Below are 20000 nucleotides of genomic sequence, written 5' to 3' on the forward strand. Positions count from 1 at the left end.
TTATTCTATCATCTTTTGTTTTTGTTTTTGTTTTTGTTGTTCTTGTCTCCCTTGTGTCCGCTTCCTCTTTCCTTATCTCCCTAGTGTCCGCTTCCTCTTTCCTTATCTCCCTAGTGTTCGCTTCCTCTTATCACTTCTCACGTTTCTAAACTTCTCCTTCCTCGTGTTCTTCCTTCTCCTTCTCCTTCCTCGTGTTCTTCCTTCTCCTTCTCCTTCCTCGTGTTCTTCCTTCTCCTTCTCCTTCCTCGTGTTCTTCCTTCTCCTTCTCCTTCCTCGTGTTCTTCCTTCTCCTTCTCCTTCCTCGTGTTCTTCCTTCTCCTTCTCCTTCCTCGTGTTCTTCCTTCTCCTTCTCCTTCCTCTTTTTCTTCCTTCTCCTTCTCCTTCTCCGTGTTCTTCCTTCTCCTTCTCCTTCCTCGTGTTCTTCCTTCTCCTTCTCCTTCCTCGTGTTCTTCCTTCTCCTTCTCCTTCCTCGTGTTCTTCCTTCTCCTTCTCCTTCCTCGTGTTCTTCCTTCTCCTTCTCCTTCCTCGTGTTCTTCCTTCTCCTTCTCCTTCCTCGTGTTCTTCCTTCTCCTTCTCCTTCCTCGTGTTCTTCCTTCTCCTTCTCCTTCCTCGTGTTCTTCCTTCTCCTTCTCCTTCCTCGTGTTCTTCCTTCTCCTTCTCCTTCCTCGTGTTCTTCCTTCTCCTTCTCCTTCTCCTTCTCCTTCTCCTTCTCCTTCTCCTTCTCCTTCTCCTTCTCCTTCTCCTTCTCCTTCTCCTTCTCCTTCTCCTTCTCCTTCTCCTTCTCCTTCTCCTTCTCCTTCTCCTTCTCCTTCTCCTCCTTCTCCTTCTCCTTCTCCTTCTCCTTCTCCTTCTCCTTCTCCTTCTCCTTCTCCTTCTCCTTCTCCTTCTCCTTCTCCTTCTCCTCCTCCTCCTCCTCCTCCTCCTCCTCCTTCTCCTCCTCCTCCTCCTCCTCCTCCTCTTTATAAATTATTCTACCACACTTTCACGCCCCTCTTCCTCCCGTCACGTTGGAGCAAGGAGCGAGTCCGAATTCTCGCGTTCCCTTTCCTTAGCGTGTTTGAACTTCGTTTTTATTTATCGGTGCAAGACGTGGGAGGGTTCAAATGAAAAGGATTCCCATGCTATTTCCTGCCCCCTACCCTTTTTTGCCCCGGTCCTCTATGTGTGTTGTTACGCACGAGCTCATGCTCGTGGGCGTACACAGGTACACCCACCCAAGCGAATGCGCATAAATGCACTCATATATACTTATGCACGCGCACTTACTCACTCAATCACTCAATCACTCACACACACACACACACACACACACACACACACACACACACACACACACACACACACTCACTCACTCACTCACTCACTTACTCACTCACTCACTCACTCACTCACAAACTCACTCACTCACAAACTCACTCACTCACAAACTCACTCACTCACACACACATACACACACACACAAACGGAGGCTTATTTAGTAATTTAGTAATGCAAGGGCCTCTATGTCTCAAGGGAACATCTGAGAGGGAAAGAGCAGACAAAGAGACAAAGCAGACGAGGACGAGGAGGAGGAAGAGGAAGAGGAAGAGGAAGAGGAAGAGGAAGAGGAGGAGGAGGAGCGAGAAGTGATGATGAGGCTGTCGGTGATGAGATGGATATGGTACTATGGTGGAATGAGGGGAAAGATGCTTATGACGTCGCGATCAAGGAAGAGTGCCGTAATATCACTATTTGTCTACGCAACGCATCCTTATTATTTTTGCTGTCTCTCCTATCATCTTTCTTCCTCGGTTGCTTCTTCCATGTTGCCAGAGTCCCTGCAGCTGCGTTGGGTAGTGTTGCATTTAAACTTAATTAACTAGCGCTTACTTAATGCGTCGGAATGATAACACTCCTTCAGAAAAATACAAAGCAATATAACACACAAAAACAACAAAGAGAGAGTGCCACAGAGAAATTAAAGTTAACTTAACAGTAAGAAAGAAGTGGAAAGCAAAAAAAAAAAAAAAAGAAAGAAGTGGAAAGCAAAAAAATATTAATAATTTAAAAAAATTACCAAAACATCACCGCCCACAACCCGGCGTTCGTCAGCGCAGGGTCGCTCCCAGGTAGGCGTAGGAGCAATACTGCATTCGTCCAGCCGCGACTCACCCCTGACGCGAACAGACGTCTACCGTAACATACTACTACTATTCCAAACACAAGAGTGATGTTCTCTTATTCCTACACTACCGGCCCCCTAAGACAGCACCCTCGCGCCTTCAGTCCATGACAACGTCCATGGTCGTAACGAGTCTAAACGAGACCCGCGTAGGACTCCGTGAGGGTATCTGGTCGCCTGTTTTTTTTGTTTGTTTTTTTCTTCCGGCAGGCTACACTTGTGGCACTCAATTCGCAGCTGCCACCCTCTGGCGTCTTTGCTCTCAGGCGGCACAGTAACCCGAACGCCTCCCATGAATTATTCACCACAATGAATCACAATGAGTCACAAGGAGGCTTACCCAAGACCAGAGCAGCCACTTTGGCAGTAAAACTCATCAACTAATATGTTCTACTTGTACGGGAATGGGTGTTCACGGAAACAGGAACATAAAATATGAGACGTATTTGCAAACACAAACACCCAGAGAGAGAGAGAGAGAGAGAGAGAGAGAGAGAGAGAGAGAGAGAGAGAGAGAGAGAGAGAGAGAGAGAGAGAGAGAGAGAGAGAGAGAGCGCGAGAGAGAGCGAGAAACATCACCTACACTCATAAATCCCGGAAGAACTACTAAATCGTATGCAAATGTTCCTGACTGAACCTACACTACACATCATTGTGAAGTTACCATTTTCTACAATGAATAACCAAATTCTACTTCACAATAAAATAATCTGCAGTAAAGCAGTCCATTCTGAAATAAATCAGTTTAACAAATGCATTTAGCCTGGAACGTTAATACTTCGGTTGATGTAACGCAACAGCTACATAGCGCAAAATACCACGCAATGCCATTACCTTGCACGGGCTAGGACAATCCTCCCCTCCCCTCCCCTCCCCAACCCCCATCCGTTTAAATCTGTGGCAGTCATGCAAGGTGTAAACACAAGCCGTCACACGCCGCACATTGCTTCAACAATACACACACAAAAAAGAAAGAGGAGTCTTGGCAAAGAATACCACGGAGGGTCTTTCTGACTGCGTATACTCTTTTTTTTTTTTTTTCGAATGATTCTTCGGTTTTCTTTATAAGTTTATGAATGAGTTCCGAAAAGTAGAATTAGCTATTTGGCAGTCCTTGCGGCGATGGCATGAGTGATAAAAGCAGTAAGGATTTCAAGAATCCGCATCAGTCAGCCCCAGAAGGTGGTACTAGTGGGGCCTGAACCTAGACGGTTTATGACAGATAACGATGGAGTGAATCGTTTAGCATCGTGATAAGGAGAACGGTATGCTATGGCTACCAGTCAAACCAGTTGGAACCTCCACCGCACCTTCTCTTGCTCACACCAGCTGCCGTAAACTTATGCCACACCACAGCTTCACCACAACTCCACCGCCGCCACACCTGTACCATTAGTACACCACTAACAAACGAAAGTCCGCCTCGTTCCTTTGCGAAAACTGGGAAGAGCTTACGAATAAACTGTTGTTTTGGTAGTTCTTTTCCGCCTTAACTACCATGGTTATACCTGCAGTAAGTTACTAAGCCAAAGGGACCAGGGTATAGCAGTAATCCCAAAGCTAAGAATAATGAGGAATTTCAGTCAATAATTCATATTCAAGGTCAGTTTCCTCAGAAGTGACATGACTATGCAATCAAGCAGCAATTGCAAGGACAAACACTAGGAAATGCAGCGCAACTGCTCTGCCACGGCCACAAGGTTCTGCAACTGTGCACCTTGGTGTGGATGATTGCGTAAAGAAAGACTGTGGAAATATATTTCCTTTTTCTTTTCCCCCTTCTTTGGGTGAGATACGGACAAAAGCGTGAATAAGGTATGCCCCTCTCCCCCTCTCTCCCTGCCCTTTCTAGAATGACCCTCCACTTCCCATCTGCCGCCTAATAAGCACAAACAGACTGTCCACCGCCACAGACCGCATGGCTCGTGCGGATAACCGAGCCGCAATGTGTGCGCCATGACCAGTTTGCTGCTAATTACTACGGAACTTACTTTGTACCATCCTGTATCGGCGGATGCAATGCTTCGTTTGACCACCGGTTACGGCTCTCTATCAACATTCCGATCATTGCATTGCAGGTAACCAACTACATCCCCACTCCATCTCTCTTCTTTCGACTGCAATCTGAGTCATATCAAGCTCCTTGAAACTATTTCCACGCCTCTACTTGCCTCTTGATATCCCTCGCCTCACTCCAACCCCTATCCCTTCTTTATGCAGCATAATTGCAGGTGTCTCGGTATGTCTCATCCTTTACCATGCGCCCTTGACTCAACGACTGCTACCTTGACACAGTCGCAAGTCATCTTCGCTTACTCACTCTGCGCCAGACAGTTTCGCGTAACTGTTTGTAGTACTCGTTGTCACTTTTACGTGACCATGTTTAGTTGGTCACAGTTGCGCCGCTTATAAAAGACCAAACGGTGCTGTTGGTGGCAAATATTCACCGCGATTTCTTTAAAACAGTGCCATGACTTACTGTAGATGAATTTCCAAATTAAAAAATAAATCCTTATATCGTTATTGTAATCTGACGGGTGAGGTCATATTTATTTACAAAACATTTTCCTCGCACTGGAAAAAAAACAGGGAAAGATTCTTGGCCGTCTACCGAAAGTGGCAAGACTTTTGATTTAAGAGGGCCATTAGTTATACAAAACCGGATTAAATATCTTCTAGTGCTTATTCTTCTCTAATATCAAACCCATACATACACATACACATACGCATATATATATACATACATACATACATATATAATATATATATATATATATATATATATATATATATATATATATATATATATATATATATATACATACATACATACATATATATATTTCCCTGTGCTGCAGTACCGAACAACTACGGTGGGGCTAGAATAAAGCCTAAACAGGAGTACTTTGAGGATGAATTCTGTGTGCTATTTCCTTTGGAAAAGCCAAATAAAACCACGGAGCGTTAATATATCCTTTCACAACAATAATACCAATCAGTGAGCTCCGAGGTAATGAAATATTCAAACCCACTGCTTCTAAGAACCGCCCGCAGAGAAACCAGAGCGAGGTGGCAAACAGTGGCACTCCCATCAAGCCGAGCAAGAGAGCCCCCGCGTAAAATTACCTCACACAGCACCCGCACGCAAGTCGATGATGACGCAACACGCCTGAGTGTCTGCTGCGAGCCCTGAAGACACGAGTTAATGAAGAGCGCCCAAGCCACACCTTCAAGAGCATGTCTCAGCCTTGAAAGGACATCGCCTTGAAGAATGCAGGTTCATACGAGGCAAGTTAGCGAAGAGAGGAGAGGAGAAGAGCACAACGTTGAGAAAGGGGAAATGTAAACAGAAGGGAGGGAAAAAAATGGACTGACCCACATTGAAAAATTGTTTACATTATGATTAAATGGCCAGCTAGAAACAGAAAATGTTGCCGATCTAGCTGAGAGAGAGAAAGATCAAGAGAAAGAGGAAAAGGAGAAGGAGAAGGAGGGAGGGAGAGAGATATAATTTTTGTTGACTGACAGGTCTATCGCCACAAGAGGTTACATATCAAAGACACAGATTATCCTCATGATAAGTCCCAAGCCAGGGTTCCCGCGTGTGAGAGAGGGGGGGAGGGGGCAGGTCTTATGCTCAGACAAATTCGCCGGCGCCTACTTGTGTCGACACTCAATACCAGAAACCCCCAAAGGCCAAGTCAGGGTGAGAGACCAGAAGCCATGGAGGTACTACAACTCGACCTCTTTCCTCAGCTCCTCGGCTGGTCGCCCTCGATGCGTCCCCACTCCACCCCTTCCCTTCCCTTCCCTGAAAACCGCAACCGCCTCCGAGTGCTTTTTTTTCGTGCCGTCTCTCATGACCCTCCACCGCATTCCAGAGCGGGATTATCACACTCGACGCCCTCCTAGGACCCCTATCCGGTTATATGCCCGTGGCTTTGGTATGCTGGATACCCCCTTCTACTCCCTGCCGCCTGTCGTCCCTCTCCCCTAGCCCCCCCCCCCTTCCCCTGGTAACACATCCCGTCCTTAGCCCCATCTCCTATACCCTGTCAGCCTCCAATCCCTACCCCTTCCCTACCAGCCTCGTGCCTATCCACCTCCCCCCCTCCCCCTCCCCGCCCTCTTACAGAGTGGGCTGGACGAAGGTTTCCCCCCCCACCCCCCCCCCCCACGTAACCGGCTAAAATTACTGTCATTTCTTTCCTACTGTCATTTCTTTCCTACTGTCATTTCTTTCCTACTGTCATTCTTTCCTACTGTCATTCTTTCCTACTGTCATTCTTTCCTACTGTCATTTCTTTCTACTGTCATTTCTTTCCTACTGTCATTCTTTCCTACTGTCATTCTTTCCTACTGTCATTCTTTCCTACTGTCATTCTTTCCTACTGTCATTCTTTCCTACTGTCATTTCTTTCTACTGTCATTTCTTTCTACTGTCATTTCTTTCTACTGTCATTTCTTTCTACTGTCATTTCTTTCTACTGTCATTTCTTTCTACTGTCATTTCTTTCCTACTGTCATTCTTTCCTACTGTCATTTCTTTCCTACTGTCATTCTTTCCTACTGTCATTCTTTCCTACTGTCATTCTTTCCTACTGTCATTCTTTCCTACTGTCATTTCTTTCTACTGTCATTTCTTTCTACTGTCATTTCTTTCTACTGTCATTTCTTTCCTACTGTCATTCTTTCCTACTGTCATTCTTTCCTACTGTCATTCTTTCCTACTGTCATTCTTTCCTACTGTCATTTCTTTCCTACTGTCATTCTTTCCTACTGTCATTCTTTCCTACTGTCATTCTTTCCTACTGTCATTCTTTCCTACTGTCATTCTTTCCTACTGTCATTCTTTCCTACTGTCATTTCTTTCTACTGTCATTTCTTTCCTACTGTCATTTCTTTCTACTGTCATTTCTTTCCTACTGTCATTTCTTTCTACTGTCATTTCTTTCTACTGTCATTTCTTTCTACTGTCATTTCTTTCCTACTGTCATTTCTTTCTACTGTCATTTCTTTCTACTGTCATTTCTTTCTACTGTCATTTCTTTCCTACTGTCATTTCTTTCTACTGTCATTTCTTTCTACTGTCATTTCTTTCCTACTGTCATTCTTTCCTACTGTCATTCTTTCCTACTGTCATTCTTTCCTACTGTCATTCTTTCCTACTGTCATTCTTTCCTACTGTCATTCTTTCCTACTGTCATTTCTTTCTACTGTCATTTCTTTCTACTGTCATTTCTTTCTACTGTCATTTCTTTCCTACTGTCATTCTTTCCTACTGTCATTTCTTTCTACTGTCATTTCTTTCTACTGTCATTTCTTTCTACTGTCATTTCTTTCTACTGTCATTTCTTTCTACTGTCATTTCTTTCCTACTGTCATTTCTTTCTACTGTCATTTCTTTCCTACTGTCATTCTTTCCTACTGTCATTTCTTTCCTACTGTCATTCTTTCCTACTGTCATTCTTTCCTACTGTCATTCTTTCCTACTGTCATTCTTTCCTACTGTCATTTCTTTCTACTGTCATTTCTTTCCTACTGTCACTTCTTTCCTACTGTCATTTCTCTTCTACTGTCATGTCGTTCCTACTATCATTCCTTTCCTACTGTCATTCTTTCCTACTGTCATTCTTTCCTACTGTCATTCTTTCCTACTGTCATTCTTTCCTACTGTCATTCTTTCCTACTGTCATTTCTTTCCTACTGTCATTCTTTCCTACTGTCATTTCTTTCTACTGTCATTTCTTTCCTACTGTCATTCTTTCCTACTGTCATTCTTTCCTACTGTCATTCTTTCCTACTGTCATTCTTTCCTACTGTCATTCTTTCCTACTGTCATTCTTTCCTACTGTCATTCTTTCCTACTGTCATTCTTTCCTACTGTCATTCTTTCCTACTGTCATTCTTTCCTACTGTCATTTCTTTCCTACTGTCATTCTTTCCTACTGTCATTCTTTCCTACTGTCATTCTTTCCTACTGTCATTCTTTCCTACTGTCATTCTTTCCTACTGTCATTCTTTCCTACTGTCATTCTTTCCTACTGTCATTCTTTCCTACTGTCATTCTTTCCTACTGTCATTCTTTCCTACTGTCATTCTTTCCTACTGTCATTCTTTCCTACTGTCATTCTTTCCTACTGTCATTTCTTTCTACTGTCATTTCTTTCTACTGTCATTTCTTTCTACTGTCATTTCTTTCTACTGTCATTTCTTTCTACTGTCATTTCTTTCCTACTGTCATTCTTTCCTACTGTCATTTCTTTCTACTGTCATTTCTTTCTACTGTCATTTCTTTCCTACTGTCATTCTTTCCTACTGTCATTCTTTCCTACTGTCATTCTTTCCTACTGTCATTCTTTCCTACTGTCATTCTTTCCTACTGTCATTCTTTCCTACTGTCATTCTTTCCTACTGTCATTCTTTCCTACTGTCATTCTTTCCTACTGTCATTCTTTCCTACTGTCATTCTTTCCTACTGTCATTCTTTCCTACTGTCATTTCTTTCCTACTGTCATTCTTTCCTACTGTCATTCTTTCCTACTGTCATTCTTTCCTACTGTCATTCTTTCCTACTGTCATTCTTTCCTACTGTCATTCTTTCCTACTGTCATTTCTTTCTACTGTCATTTCTTTCCTACTGTCATTCTTTCCTACTGTCATTCTTTCCTACTGTCATTCTTTCCTACTGTCATTCTTTCCTACTGTCATTCTTTCCTACTGTCATTTCTTTCTACTGTCATTTCTTTCTACTGTCATTTCTTTCCTACTGTCATTCTTTCCTACTGTCATTCTTTCCTACTGTCATTCTTTCCTACTGTCATTCTTTCCTACTGTCATTCTTTCCTACTGTCATTCTTTCCTACTGTCATTTCTTTCCTACTGTCATTCTTTCCTACTGTCATTCTTTCCTACTGTCATTTCTTTCCTACTGTCATTCTTTCCTACTGTCATTCTTTCCTACTGTCATTTCTTTCCTACTGTCATTTCTTTCTACTGTCATTTCTTTCTACTGTCATTTCTTTCCTACTGTCATTCTTTCCTACTGTCATTCTTTCCTACTGTCATTCTTTCCTACTGTCATTTCTTTCTACTGTCATTTCTTTCCTACTGTCATTCTCTCCTACTGTCCTTCCTTTCCTAATGTCCCTTCTTTCCTCTGTCCTTCCTTCTTTCTTTCTTACTGTCCTCTCTTTTCTACTGTCATTTCTTTCCTACTGTCATTTCTTTCCTACTGTCATTTCTTTCCTACTGTCATTTCTTTCCTACTGTCATTTCTTTCCTACTGTCATTTCTTTCCTACTGTCATTTCTTTCCTACTGTCATTTCTTTCCTACTGTCATTTCTTCCCTACTGTCATTTCTTTCCTACTGTCATTTCTTTTCTACTATCATTCCTTTCCTTTCCTTCCCTTCCCTTCCTTTCCTTTCTCCCTTCCCTTCCTGCAGGTCTACATTGCACTACATCTCACATCAACAACAGTTATTAAACAAAAACAATAAAACTTCAAAATCAAATATAGGACAATGTCGGTAAATTCTCAATGGCGAAATTGCAACACACCAACAACGCAAATGCCTCGTAAAACGCACAACAGTCAAACTAAATAAAGACATATAAATAAAATGTACAAATGCCAAAATGTGCAAATGCCAAAGAGCAACAAGTGAACAAGCAAAACGCCAACGCCTTAATATCTTGAGCAAAGAAAGGCGTTGTCGGTTGCAAGGAATTTCTAGCAACGTCTCCCTTGAATAACAGCATCCATACCGCCTTACACCTGTCCCACACCAGCGACTAAGTGTGGCTGATCTATTTATATACATATCTCTAATGTCTGTATATCTAAAAATATATCTGTTAATATCTGTATTCATATACCCTTTCCTGAGCGAGACAGATGCAGACTGACAGACAGACAGACAGGAAAAATGAAGAGAGCGAGAGAGCGGACTTTCTGGTTGACAGCCAGTTTGAAGATGAAGACGGCGAGATGAGGATCAAGGGACACTAACAAATGGAAAGGTCAAGTAGGCCTATTAATATAACTTCCCAAAGCCGGTGGCAGAATAGGGGAGGACTGTCGGCCCGTGGAATCCTTTTTTCTTCATTTCTTTTCCTATATTCATGTCATTATGTTCATCACACTCGTTATTAGTAGTATCATCATCATCATCTCATTATCACCATGGTTATCAATTTATCATGATTATTACTACTCTTCTTACCATCACGATTATCATCATAAATAATTTTCCGTGCATTACATCATCATTACTAAAATCAACGTCATCTCTTCATGATCAAAACACAAACACACATCGTCAGCGCGATGCGAGATGTGACCGCGCCGAAACAAACAAACTTCGGTAGGAATGGGGCCTTGACGCAGAGACTTAACTAGGCTTGTGTAACCTCAAACCCGACCGCCGCTAATTCCATACTCCGCGCGCTCCCTCCCACGGCATTCCCCTCCCATGGCAAGAGTGTCATGACGACCCCCTGTCATGTCGCTCTTCCTTCATGGCACTTGTTACGGCACTCCCCTGCCATGGCATGCTATTTGCATGACACTCACCGAACAACAATCTTGACTTGGCTCTCCTTGCATAACACCTCAATCAACACACTCCTTGCACGACATTTTCCTGCCATACAACATTCCCCAGTCAAGGCAACATCCTTGCACGACATTTTCCTGCCATACACAACATTCCCCAGTCATGGCAACATCCTTGCATGACAATCCTCTGCCGTGAACTCTCCTTGCATAGCGCTCACTGAATGACGGTCCCATGACTTGGCTTAGCACTCTCCTAAGAGTCTCCTTATGACACCTCAATTAAAACACTCCTAGCATGACATTCCCTTACCACGAAGCCCTTTCCTTCTGAGGCGTCCCTAGCAACGCAGATAAACAGCCTTGGATACTCCGGCAGTTATTGTTCAACCAAGGTCGGTAAACTTTGGTGTTTGCGAACCTTGGCACTACTTGCTTTGACATTCGTTCGAACAGGCATTCGAAAGACGAGCGCTTTGGGATAGATTCTTAGCAGATTCATTTTTTTAAATATATTTTTTTCTCCCTGTTGAAAACGGAGACGAAGACCCGTATCTATCAAAACGGGTGTCGCTATTATTTAGAAAGTCATTACCACTGGAATAAACCACATTCACGACACTAATTATCACACCATACTCTCCCCACCGACACACACCAACACCACACACACCACAACCCTAAATCACCTAGTATTTTATGTACCTTCACCACATCTCACACTTGATATACTTGACAAATGTAGAAAACGTATGATGCGAATTGCGATTAACGAGGTTATATTCATATCATTATCCCAATTACATCACATCTTCACCACAATAACACGTAATTCTAGTGAAGATATACTTTGCTTTGCCAAGTCATTCATTTGCATTCATACTTCTACATTCGTCATAATGAAAGCTATTTACCCTCGAATCAATTACTTTTGATTGTAATCCTATAATGAAGAAATAGAGCACAGAAATCATGACACGTCCTCGGGATTTTTATTTTTTACTTCCACAATCTGTGTCTGTACGTACATCGTACGTATGAGAGTCACGTGTGCGTTTACGTGTGAATTTATGTGCGTGTGTTACTAAGGTAATGCCACAACATCCGCGGTTCGCATCCATTATTCAAATGTCGAACTATCAGATAATCATGACAAAAAAAACAATAAAAAAAAAACAGAATAAGTCAATAAAAGTACGAGCTAGGACAATTATGCCTCAACCCCCAAGCGCACCGGCATCATCACCCCCCCACCCCCACCCCTACCCCTCCGCCTCCCATTGTTGCCTGCCACAACAACATGAATCTACCTTATTGGTTTTTCTGCGGACACTTTCAACACTAGCACCAACCATTTCACCCGGTAATAGAGAGAGTAAGGGCAGGCCGCAGCCCCGCACTTCTCGACATTTATATTTCGCCGCATGCGACCGTGGATACAACCTTTCGGTCTGAAATGCGGCTGTGAGGAGTAGCAAGTGTGTCGCGTTGATTAAGAGAAACAACATGTTTTACTAACAACAAAAACAACAACAACAACAATAATAATAATAGCTATGATTGATGATTAATAAGGATAAGGGCAGATAAGGAGATCCTAAGTTTATTTGGAAATATGACAGCTCCTCTCCTTGTAAATAGGGTATATTTTAGTGCAAGTCGTGTCCATGGCGACTATAGTGGCATGTCATGAAGGGCGAATCATTATGCAATTGTCATCTCTCTCCTTTCCCTTCCTCTCTCCTCTCCCTTCCTCTCTCCTTTCCCTTCCTCTCTCCTCTCCCTTCCTCTCTCCTCCTCTCCCAAACCCTTTCTCCATTCCTTCTCACTTCCACTTCCCTCTGCTTGATACCATCCTAACACCCTCTCTCCCTATCTTTCCTGCCTTACAGATATTCCAGTTGCTCTTTCTCTTCCTCTTCCTCCTTTCATCTACCTCTTCGCTATCATATTCGTTCCACCAACCACTCTACAACCCTTCAACCTGTGGCCTGTCGAAGAACCTGTTCCTACTGCCAAACACAAGTAGGCTTACGTCTAAAAAAAAACTAGGTTTTCGATTCTAGCTAGGGACCTATTCCTCTCTTAGGGTGGAAAGACGCACACACACACACACACACACACACACACTCACACTCACACTCACACATATATAGATATATATACATATCATACATAGGCCTGTATAAATAAATGCATATATAAAATAATGAAGAGAAAAAATACGTAAATAAAAAATAAACAAACGTAAAAAACAAATATGGTATATAAATATACAAAAAATAATAAATCGGTAATTATACCTAATAAACAACCAAACGAAAAAATAGATAAACAATAAAAAATAAACAAATAAAATAAATCCGGTGGGTGGTGGTAGGTATGTATCATATACAATCATCATAATTACAAGAAAAAAAAAACTCGAATACAATTACGAAATAAAAGAACAAGACCAGTGCGCTATGAAAAAAAAATCCACTCAGCTCTTACGAGAAGAGGTCAATTTTTTTACGACAAAAAAAAAAAAAAAAAAAAAAAAAAACACGCAACTCGCACAAAACGCTCTGTCGCCGTTTTTTCCCCTAATAAACCGCCTCCATTCACCTAAAACCTTTCACTCACTTACGTGAAGCAAATCAACGCAAGGGGGAGAAGGGGGGAGGGGGGAGAGAGGAGGGAGAGGGAGAGGGAGAGGGGGAGGGGGGGAGGGGGAGAGGGGGAGGGAGAGGGAGAGAGGGGGGGGAGGAGGAGGAGGGAGAGGGAGGAGGAGGGGAGGGGAGAGAGAGAGAAGAGAGAGAGAGAGAGGAGAGAGAGATGGAGAGGAGAGAGAGGGGGGGGAGAGGAGGGAGAGGAGAGGGGGAGAGAGGAGGGAGGGGGAGAGGGGGAGAGGGGGAGAGGGGAGAGGGGAGGAGGAGAGAGAGAGAGAGAGAGAGAGAGAGAGAGAGAGAGGACAGAGAGAGAGAGAGAGAGAGAGAGAGAGAGAGAGAGAGAGAGAGAGAGAGAGGGAGGGAGAGGGAGGAGAGGGAGAGGGGGGGGAGAGGGAGAGGGAGAGGGAGAGGGAGAGGGAGGGAGAGGAGGAGAGGGAGAGGGAGAGGGAGAGGGAGAGGGAGAAAATAGAGGTGGGAGGTATAACATGATATGATATATGATAGAATAGAATAGAATATATATAAATATATAAATAAATATATATATATATATATATATATATATGTATATATATATATATTATATTATATATATATATATGTATATATGAATAAAATATATATATACATATGTATATATGTATATATATATATGTATATATGTATATATGTATATATATATATATGTATGTATATGTATATATATATGTATATATATATATATATATATATATATATATATATATATATATATATATATGTATGTATATGTACATGTATATGTACATGTACATGTACATGTGCATGTATATGTATATATATATATATATATATATATATATATATATATATATATATATATATATATATATCCCAGTATCTTGCCCGAGGTGTCCTAGTATGTTTCCCTCTCCCAGCACCACCTCCGCTGTTACGTCCCAATACCCGCTGGGCACCGACACCACCAGGGAACGGAGAGGTTGGAGTCCTTAACGACCGGGACATTGTTGTTTGTTGTTCACAGCCGCGAGCGCCGCTAGCGACGGCGGTGTGGGGGCGGAAGAGGGGGAGGGGGAGAGGGAGAGAGACAGTGGGTGAATGGTGCAGGGGGTTGGGGAACGAGTGGGGGAGGAGGAGGGGACTGGGAGGGGGGGAGGGGAAAGAAGGGATGAGAGAGAAAGGGAAGGGGGAGGGGAAAGGGGAGAAGGGGAAGGGAAAGGGGAGGGAGGGAAGGGAGAGGGAGGGAAAGTGGAGGAGGGGAAAGGGGAGGAGGGGAAGGAGAAGAAGGAGAGAGAAATAGAGGAAGGGAAAAGAGAGGGAGGGGGGGGGAAGGGTAGGCGACGCAGGTGAAGGGGGGTAGAGGACAGGGGACAAGACAGTAAGGGAAGGGTGTGGGAAGGGGAGGGGGATGGGGGAGTACGGAATTGAGGCAGGTAAGGGGAAGGGAAGAGAAGAGAGGGGAAGGAGTGGGGGGGGGTACAAGTAAGGCCGGGCGATGAGTGTGTCCTGGCACGGGTGGCAGGTGGCAGGGATTCGGGGGAAGGGGCCGGGGCTATAGGTCAGGGGAAGGAGGGAAAGGGGGAGGGGCAAGCGAAGCAGAACCGTGACGTCAAAGACCCACCAGTCAATAACAAACACGTTTTGGCACCTGCCCACACTCCCTATAGTGCGGGCGGGAGGTAGGGCAGGATGAGGGTGGTGATGTAGTACGTGTGGGGGAGGGGGAGGGGGGGTCTTCCCAGTTTACAAAATGATATATTCAACCCGAGGTCATTTGACCCTAGCACCACCCCCGCCGTACCACTGTCATTACCTGGTTTCCATGGTTACGAATCAGGTAACAAAAGTTTGTCCCAGCGTGATGTCTTCCGTCAAGCCAACTTAAGCCCAGTCAATTCATATTACATCACTGGCATGGTTTTCCTGTAAAGATGTAGTTTTACAAGGAAAACTTCAAAGTATGCTCATAACTTTTTAAATGGGAAAACAAAAACTTAAACACACAATCTTACTACACGCCCACACACGCACATGGAAAACCACACATAAAAACACGACCGCAGACAGACAGACAGACAGATACAAACAACGGCAAGCACTAGGCAGAAAACCCTCTTTGACTTCGCCCAAGATGATAACGTTCCGGGTGCTGACTTAATAGACGCAACACCCACCAAGCTCGATAATCGCACACCTGTTTCATTCCTGCTTGCTGCCTCCACACACAGGCACATGTGCATAGTGTACACGCACGCACGCACGCACAGGTTAATCACACGAATGCAAACCTACTTCCACCTACAGCAGACGCTCGAACACGGATTACGGCGAGGAGTCGGACGTGGTCCACACACAAAACCGGAACTCTCGTTAACAATCGTTCGGCAAACAACCTTGCAACCTACCACCTGGCCCTGCACCCTCTCTCTCTCCCGATCCTCCCCTAGACGCCTAAAAGGTCACGTCAGGACCTGAACTCATTTATTCTCATTCAACATAATTGCGGTTTAAAATACGCCTCCCCAAAAAGCCAATTAGCTAATCAACTAAGGCTGGAACGTGATCGCTCCACGATTACTAGCAACCTTATCTTAACCGCGTTGCCCTCATCTACCGCTATATCATAATCAGGCTCATCATCATCCTGGGCAGAGCGAGTGCGGACGGGTAGGTAGCGCAGTAGAGACGCGCTTATAACGCCCGGGCCAGAGGGAACCTATGTCCTCGGGAACAAACAAAGAGGAGCGCCGAGGCTAGCGGAGAGGCAATTACGAGCAGACAAGGGGACTCGGGACAGGGTAGGGTGAGCAGATGCCTTGATAGGAGAGAGCTATGGTAGGTGGAGGCGAGCGAGGGAGGGACAGGGTCACTGGTAACGCGAAACGTTCTGGGCACAGATATTCTAGGCTAGCAAAATTTCGATTCATAGTTTCTGTTTAAAGATTCTAGGACAAGGGCACTCCGGGACTATCAATTTCTAACTGGCAATTCGGCTACTCCTATTCCAAAAATTATCGTCTCTTATCATCCTAACAAAAAAATTCAAAATTTTCAACTTGACAACTTGGACTAACCGGATTTTCACCAAGCGCCGTTTTCCGCGTAAACACAACGGGGGTGGGTGGGGGGAAACAGGGCGTGCGTAAATACATTGATGAGGGCTGTTATCAATAACCTGGCCGTTTGGAGCCAGGCGGGAAGGGGACTGTAATGTTGGCAAGGAGGAGCCAAGATCTCGGCCTATTTAAAGAGCAACTAATCAAGTGAGTGAGTGAGTGAGAGTGACTGAGTGTGTGAGTGGGAGTGAGTGGGAGTGAGTGAGAGTGAGTGAGTGAGTGTGAGTAAGAGTGAGTGTGAGTGAGAGAGTGTGAGTGAGAGTGAGTGAGTGAGAGTGAGTGAGTGAGAGTGAGTGTGAGTAAGAGTGAGTGAGAGAAAGTGAGAGAGAGGGTGTGTGTGTGGGTGTGGGTGTGTGTGTGGGGGGGGGGGGGGGTATGTGTGGTTGTGTGGGGGTATGTGTGGTTATGTGTGGGTGTGTGTGGGTGTATGCGTATGAGAGTGCACACGAGCTAGTATGCATGCACGAGTAGTAACATACATATATCTTAAAAACTGGTGTACATCATAAGTATATACATAAATATATACTTTTGTATATAAGTATATACAGTTATTTGTACATATATAGAGGTTATAAATTTTCATTAAACATAGAACATTACACAAATCCATATACATAAAAAAAAAAATATATATATATATATATATATATTATACATATATATATATTATACATATATATATATTATACATATATATATATTATACATATATATATATATATTATACATATATATATATATATTATACATATATATACATATATATATTATACATATATATATATATATTATACATATATAGATTATATATAATATTTATATATATATTTATATTATACATATATATATATATATATATATATATATATTATAATATATAGATATATATCGATTATATATATATATATATTATATTATATATATATATATATATATATAATATATAATTATTATATATATATATATATTATATTATATTATATATATATATATATTTATATAATATATATATATATATATTATATATATATATATATATATATATATATATATATATTATATATAATATAATATATAAATATATATATATATATATTATATATATATTATATATATATAATATTATATAAATATATATATAAATATTAAATATTATTCATCATATTTACCAATATTATATATAACATTTATCATATATATAAATATACCTATACTATTCATTATATAAATACATATAAATAAATAAATAAGTAAATAAATAAATAAATAAATAAATAAATAAATAAATAAATAAATAAATAAATAAATAAACAAATAAATATATATATATATATATATATATATATATATATATATATATATATATATATATATATATGCATATGTATATCAACTCATAAGAAAATCTAAAAAAAAAGACACGGTGTGGCACATCTGCTCCCCAGTGAGTCAACACGCGTACAGGTGTGACTTGGCGGGGCAGGTGTGGCGCCTGAGAAACACAACACTCACCCGTAAATGATGCTGATGACGTGTATGATCCAGAACACCGTCCAGAACACCAGGATGAAGATGGCCACTAGCACCTTGAGCAGCTGAGTGTCCAGCATGGTGCTACTGCTGCTGCTGCTGCCGTTGAAGATGCTGTTCTGGCTGCTGCTGCTGCTGCTGCGGATTCCGACGCGTTCGAGATCGGCGAGCTTGCGACTCAGCAGTGGTCCTTGCGAGTCGTAGGAGGATGTCGCACTTGCAAGTGTGGCGGGGAGGAAGGGCGGGGGTGGAGGGTGAGCAGGGGAGGAGGAGGGGGAGGAGGAGGGGTGTGCTAGGGAGGGGGAGGGGGAGGAAGGGGAGGAGGGAGTAACGACCGAGGAGCTTGTGGTCGGGAGGTTGTGGTGGGCGGCGGAGGAGACCAGGAGCAAGACGCCCACGTTCCAAGCCCAAGACCGATAAGCAGTGCTACTGAAGGCCCACGCCCAGTCTTTTTCCGATATCCATGCGCCCACCCGCCGCGCCGGGCTCAACATCGAACTGGCTCGCGGGCGGAGGTGCGGGCGGGGTCACCGGCGAAGAACTGCGACGGCCAAGGGAATCCACGCCCGCGGCACTGCACTCCCGGCGCCGCGAGACACCGAACGGAATAACGCAAGGTCTCACACACACACGTACACACACACACACTTTTCCGCCGTCCGGATTTCGATTTGCCAATAAATATATACACAACCACTAAAACACGTTATTATGGCAGCTATTCTCACTAGCGTCCAAGTGAAAGTCAGTACGATACTATGTCCGTTATTGTCGTTAAAGTTCCGGTGGAGTCCGGTTTCGTTCACAATCGAATTACTAAAGTTCAAAAGCACACAGTTGGAGTAACCAATGGTTCCGGAATGTCGATTATATAATCAGAAAAAAAGACGATCCTTGAGGAGAAACCGACAAGTTTCCTCAGGTAAACGATGGAAAACGTCCGGACGACATAGCGATGTTTAAAAAAAAAAAGATCGAAGAGATGTTTATTCCATTAAATACACGCACAAGATATCGGTTGCCGCTTGTTAGTGCTGTCGACGTTTCGGCTTGCAGGCTAGGCCGAAGTGATGTACGTAGGGTCAGACGGGTAGACTGGGGAAGTGGTGACCGCCCTCTTTCGTGCACCTGCGGACGACAGAAAAATCATAGATCAAAATCACGGTACATAACAACCTCAACCGACAAAAGTGGATCATGGATCAAAATCACGGTACGAAACAACCTCAACCAAACAATGTATACTTAAATTGTGAAAACAAGTCCAAATGTGTAACGGTGAGCATACGATTAAATGACGAAAAAGAGAAGCTGGGCAAGAAGCGAGGGATGGGGAGACGGAGGGAAGGGAAGGGGAGGGGGGGGGAGGGAGGAAGGGGGAGAGAAGAGACTTCCGCTCCATAGCATAAAAGTACAAAAGCGAGTTCACGTGACGCAGTGATTATGCGAGTATCTATGCCAATCACGCAGACCTGCCTTCCCCTCTTCCTTTCCTACCTACTCCTCTACATTCCGCCTTAACCTTTCTTTTAGCATCCCCCTCCTCCCACCCTCATGCTCCTCTTCTCCCCCATCTTATTCTTATTCTTCTTCTTCTCCTCCTCCTCCTCCTCCTCCTCCTCCTCCTCCTCCTCCTCCTTCTCCTTCTCCTTCTCCTTCTCCTTCTCCTTCTCCTTCTCCTTCTCCTTCTCCTTCTCCTTCTCCTTCTCCTTCTCCTTCTCCTTCTCCTTCTCCTTCTCCTTCTCCTTCTCCTTCTCCTTCTCCTCCTCCTCCTCCTCCTCCTCCTCCTCCTCCTCCTCCTCCTCCTCCTCCTCCTCCTCCTTCTCCTTCTCCTTCTCCTTCTCCTTCTCCTTCTCCTTCTCCTCCTTCTCCTCCTCCTCCTCCTTCTCCTCCTCCTGCCACCAATTCCCCCTTTCATCTTCCTCCTTTCCCCGCTCCTGCCTGAAATGACATGACGCCCTGTTACCCGCCCGCAGACG

The 20000-nt window shown here is 43.3% G+C and overlaps 1 protein-coding gene across 2 annotated transcripts in view; it reads right to left on the bottom strand.

The window, feature by feature from the left end:
* The window catches only part of GlcT (ceramide glucosyltransferase), a 75815-nt gene that overhangs the window by 36407 nt on the left and 19408 nt on the right, over window positions 1-20000 (bottom strand). For both annotated transcript variants that reach the window (XM_086534330.1, XM_086534280.1), the window contains exon 2: window positions 18004-19149. In XM_086534330.1, coding sequence (XP_086390456.1) covers window positions 18004-18515 — 512 coding nt within the window. In that variant the 5' untranslated portion in view covers window positions 18516-19149. The remainder of the gene's footprint in view (window positions 1-18003; window positions 19150-20000) is intronic.

Source organism: Penaeus japonicus, unplaced genomic scaffold (genome assembly GCF_977035675.1).
Source record: "Penaeus japonicus unplaced genomic scaffold, GWHDUDI00000001_assembly GWHDUDI00000001, whole genome shotgun sequence".
Lineage (NCBI taxonomy): Eukaryota > Metazoa > Arthropoda > Malacostraca > Decapoda > Penaeidae > Penaeus > Penaeus japonicus.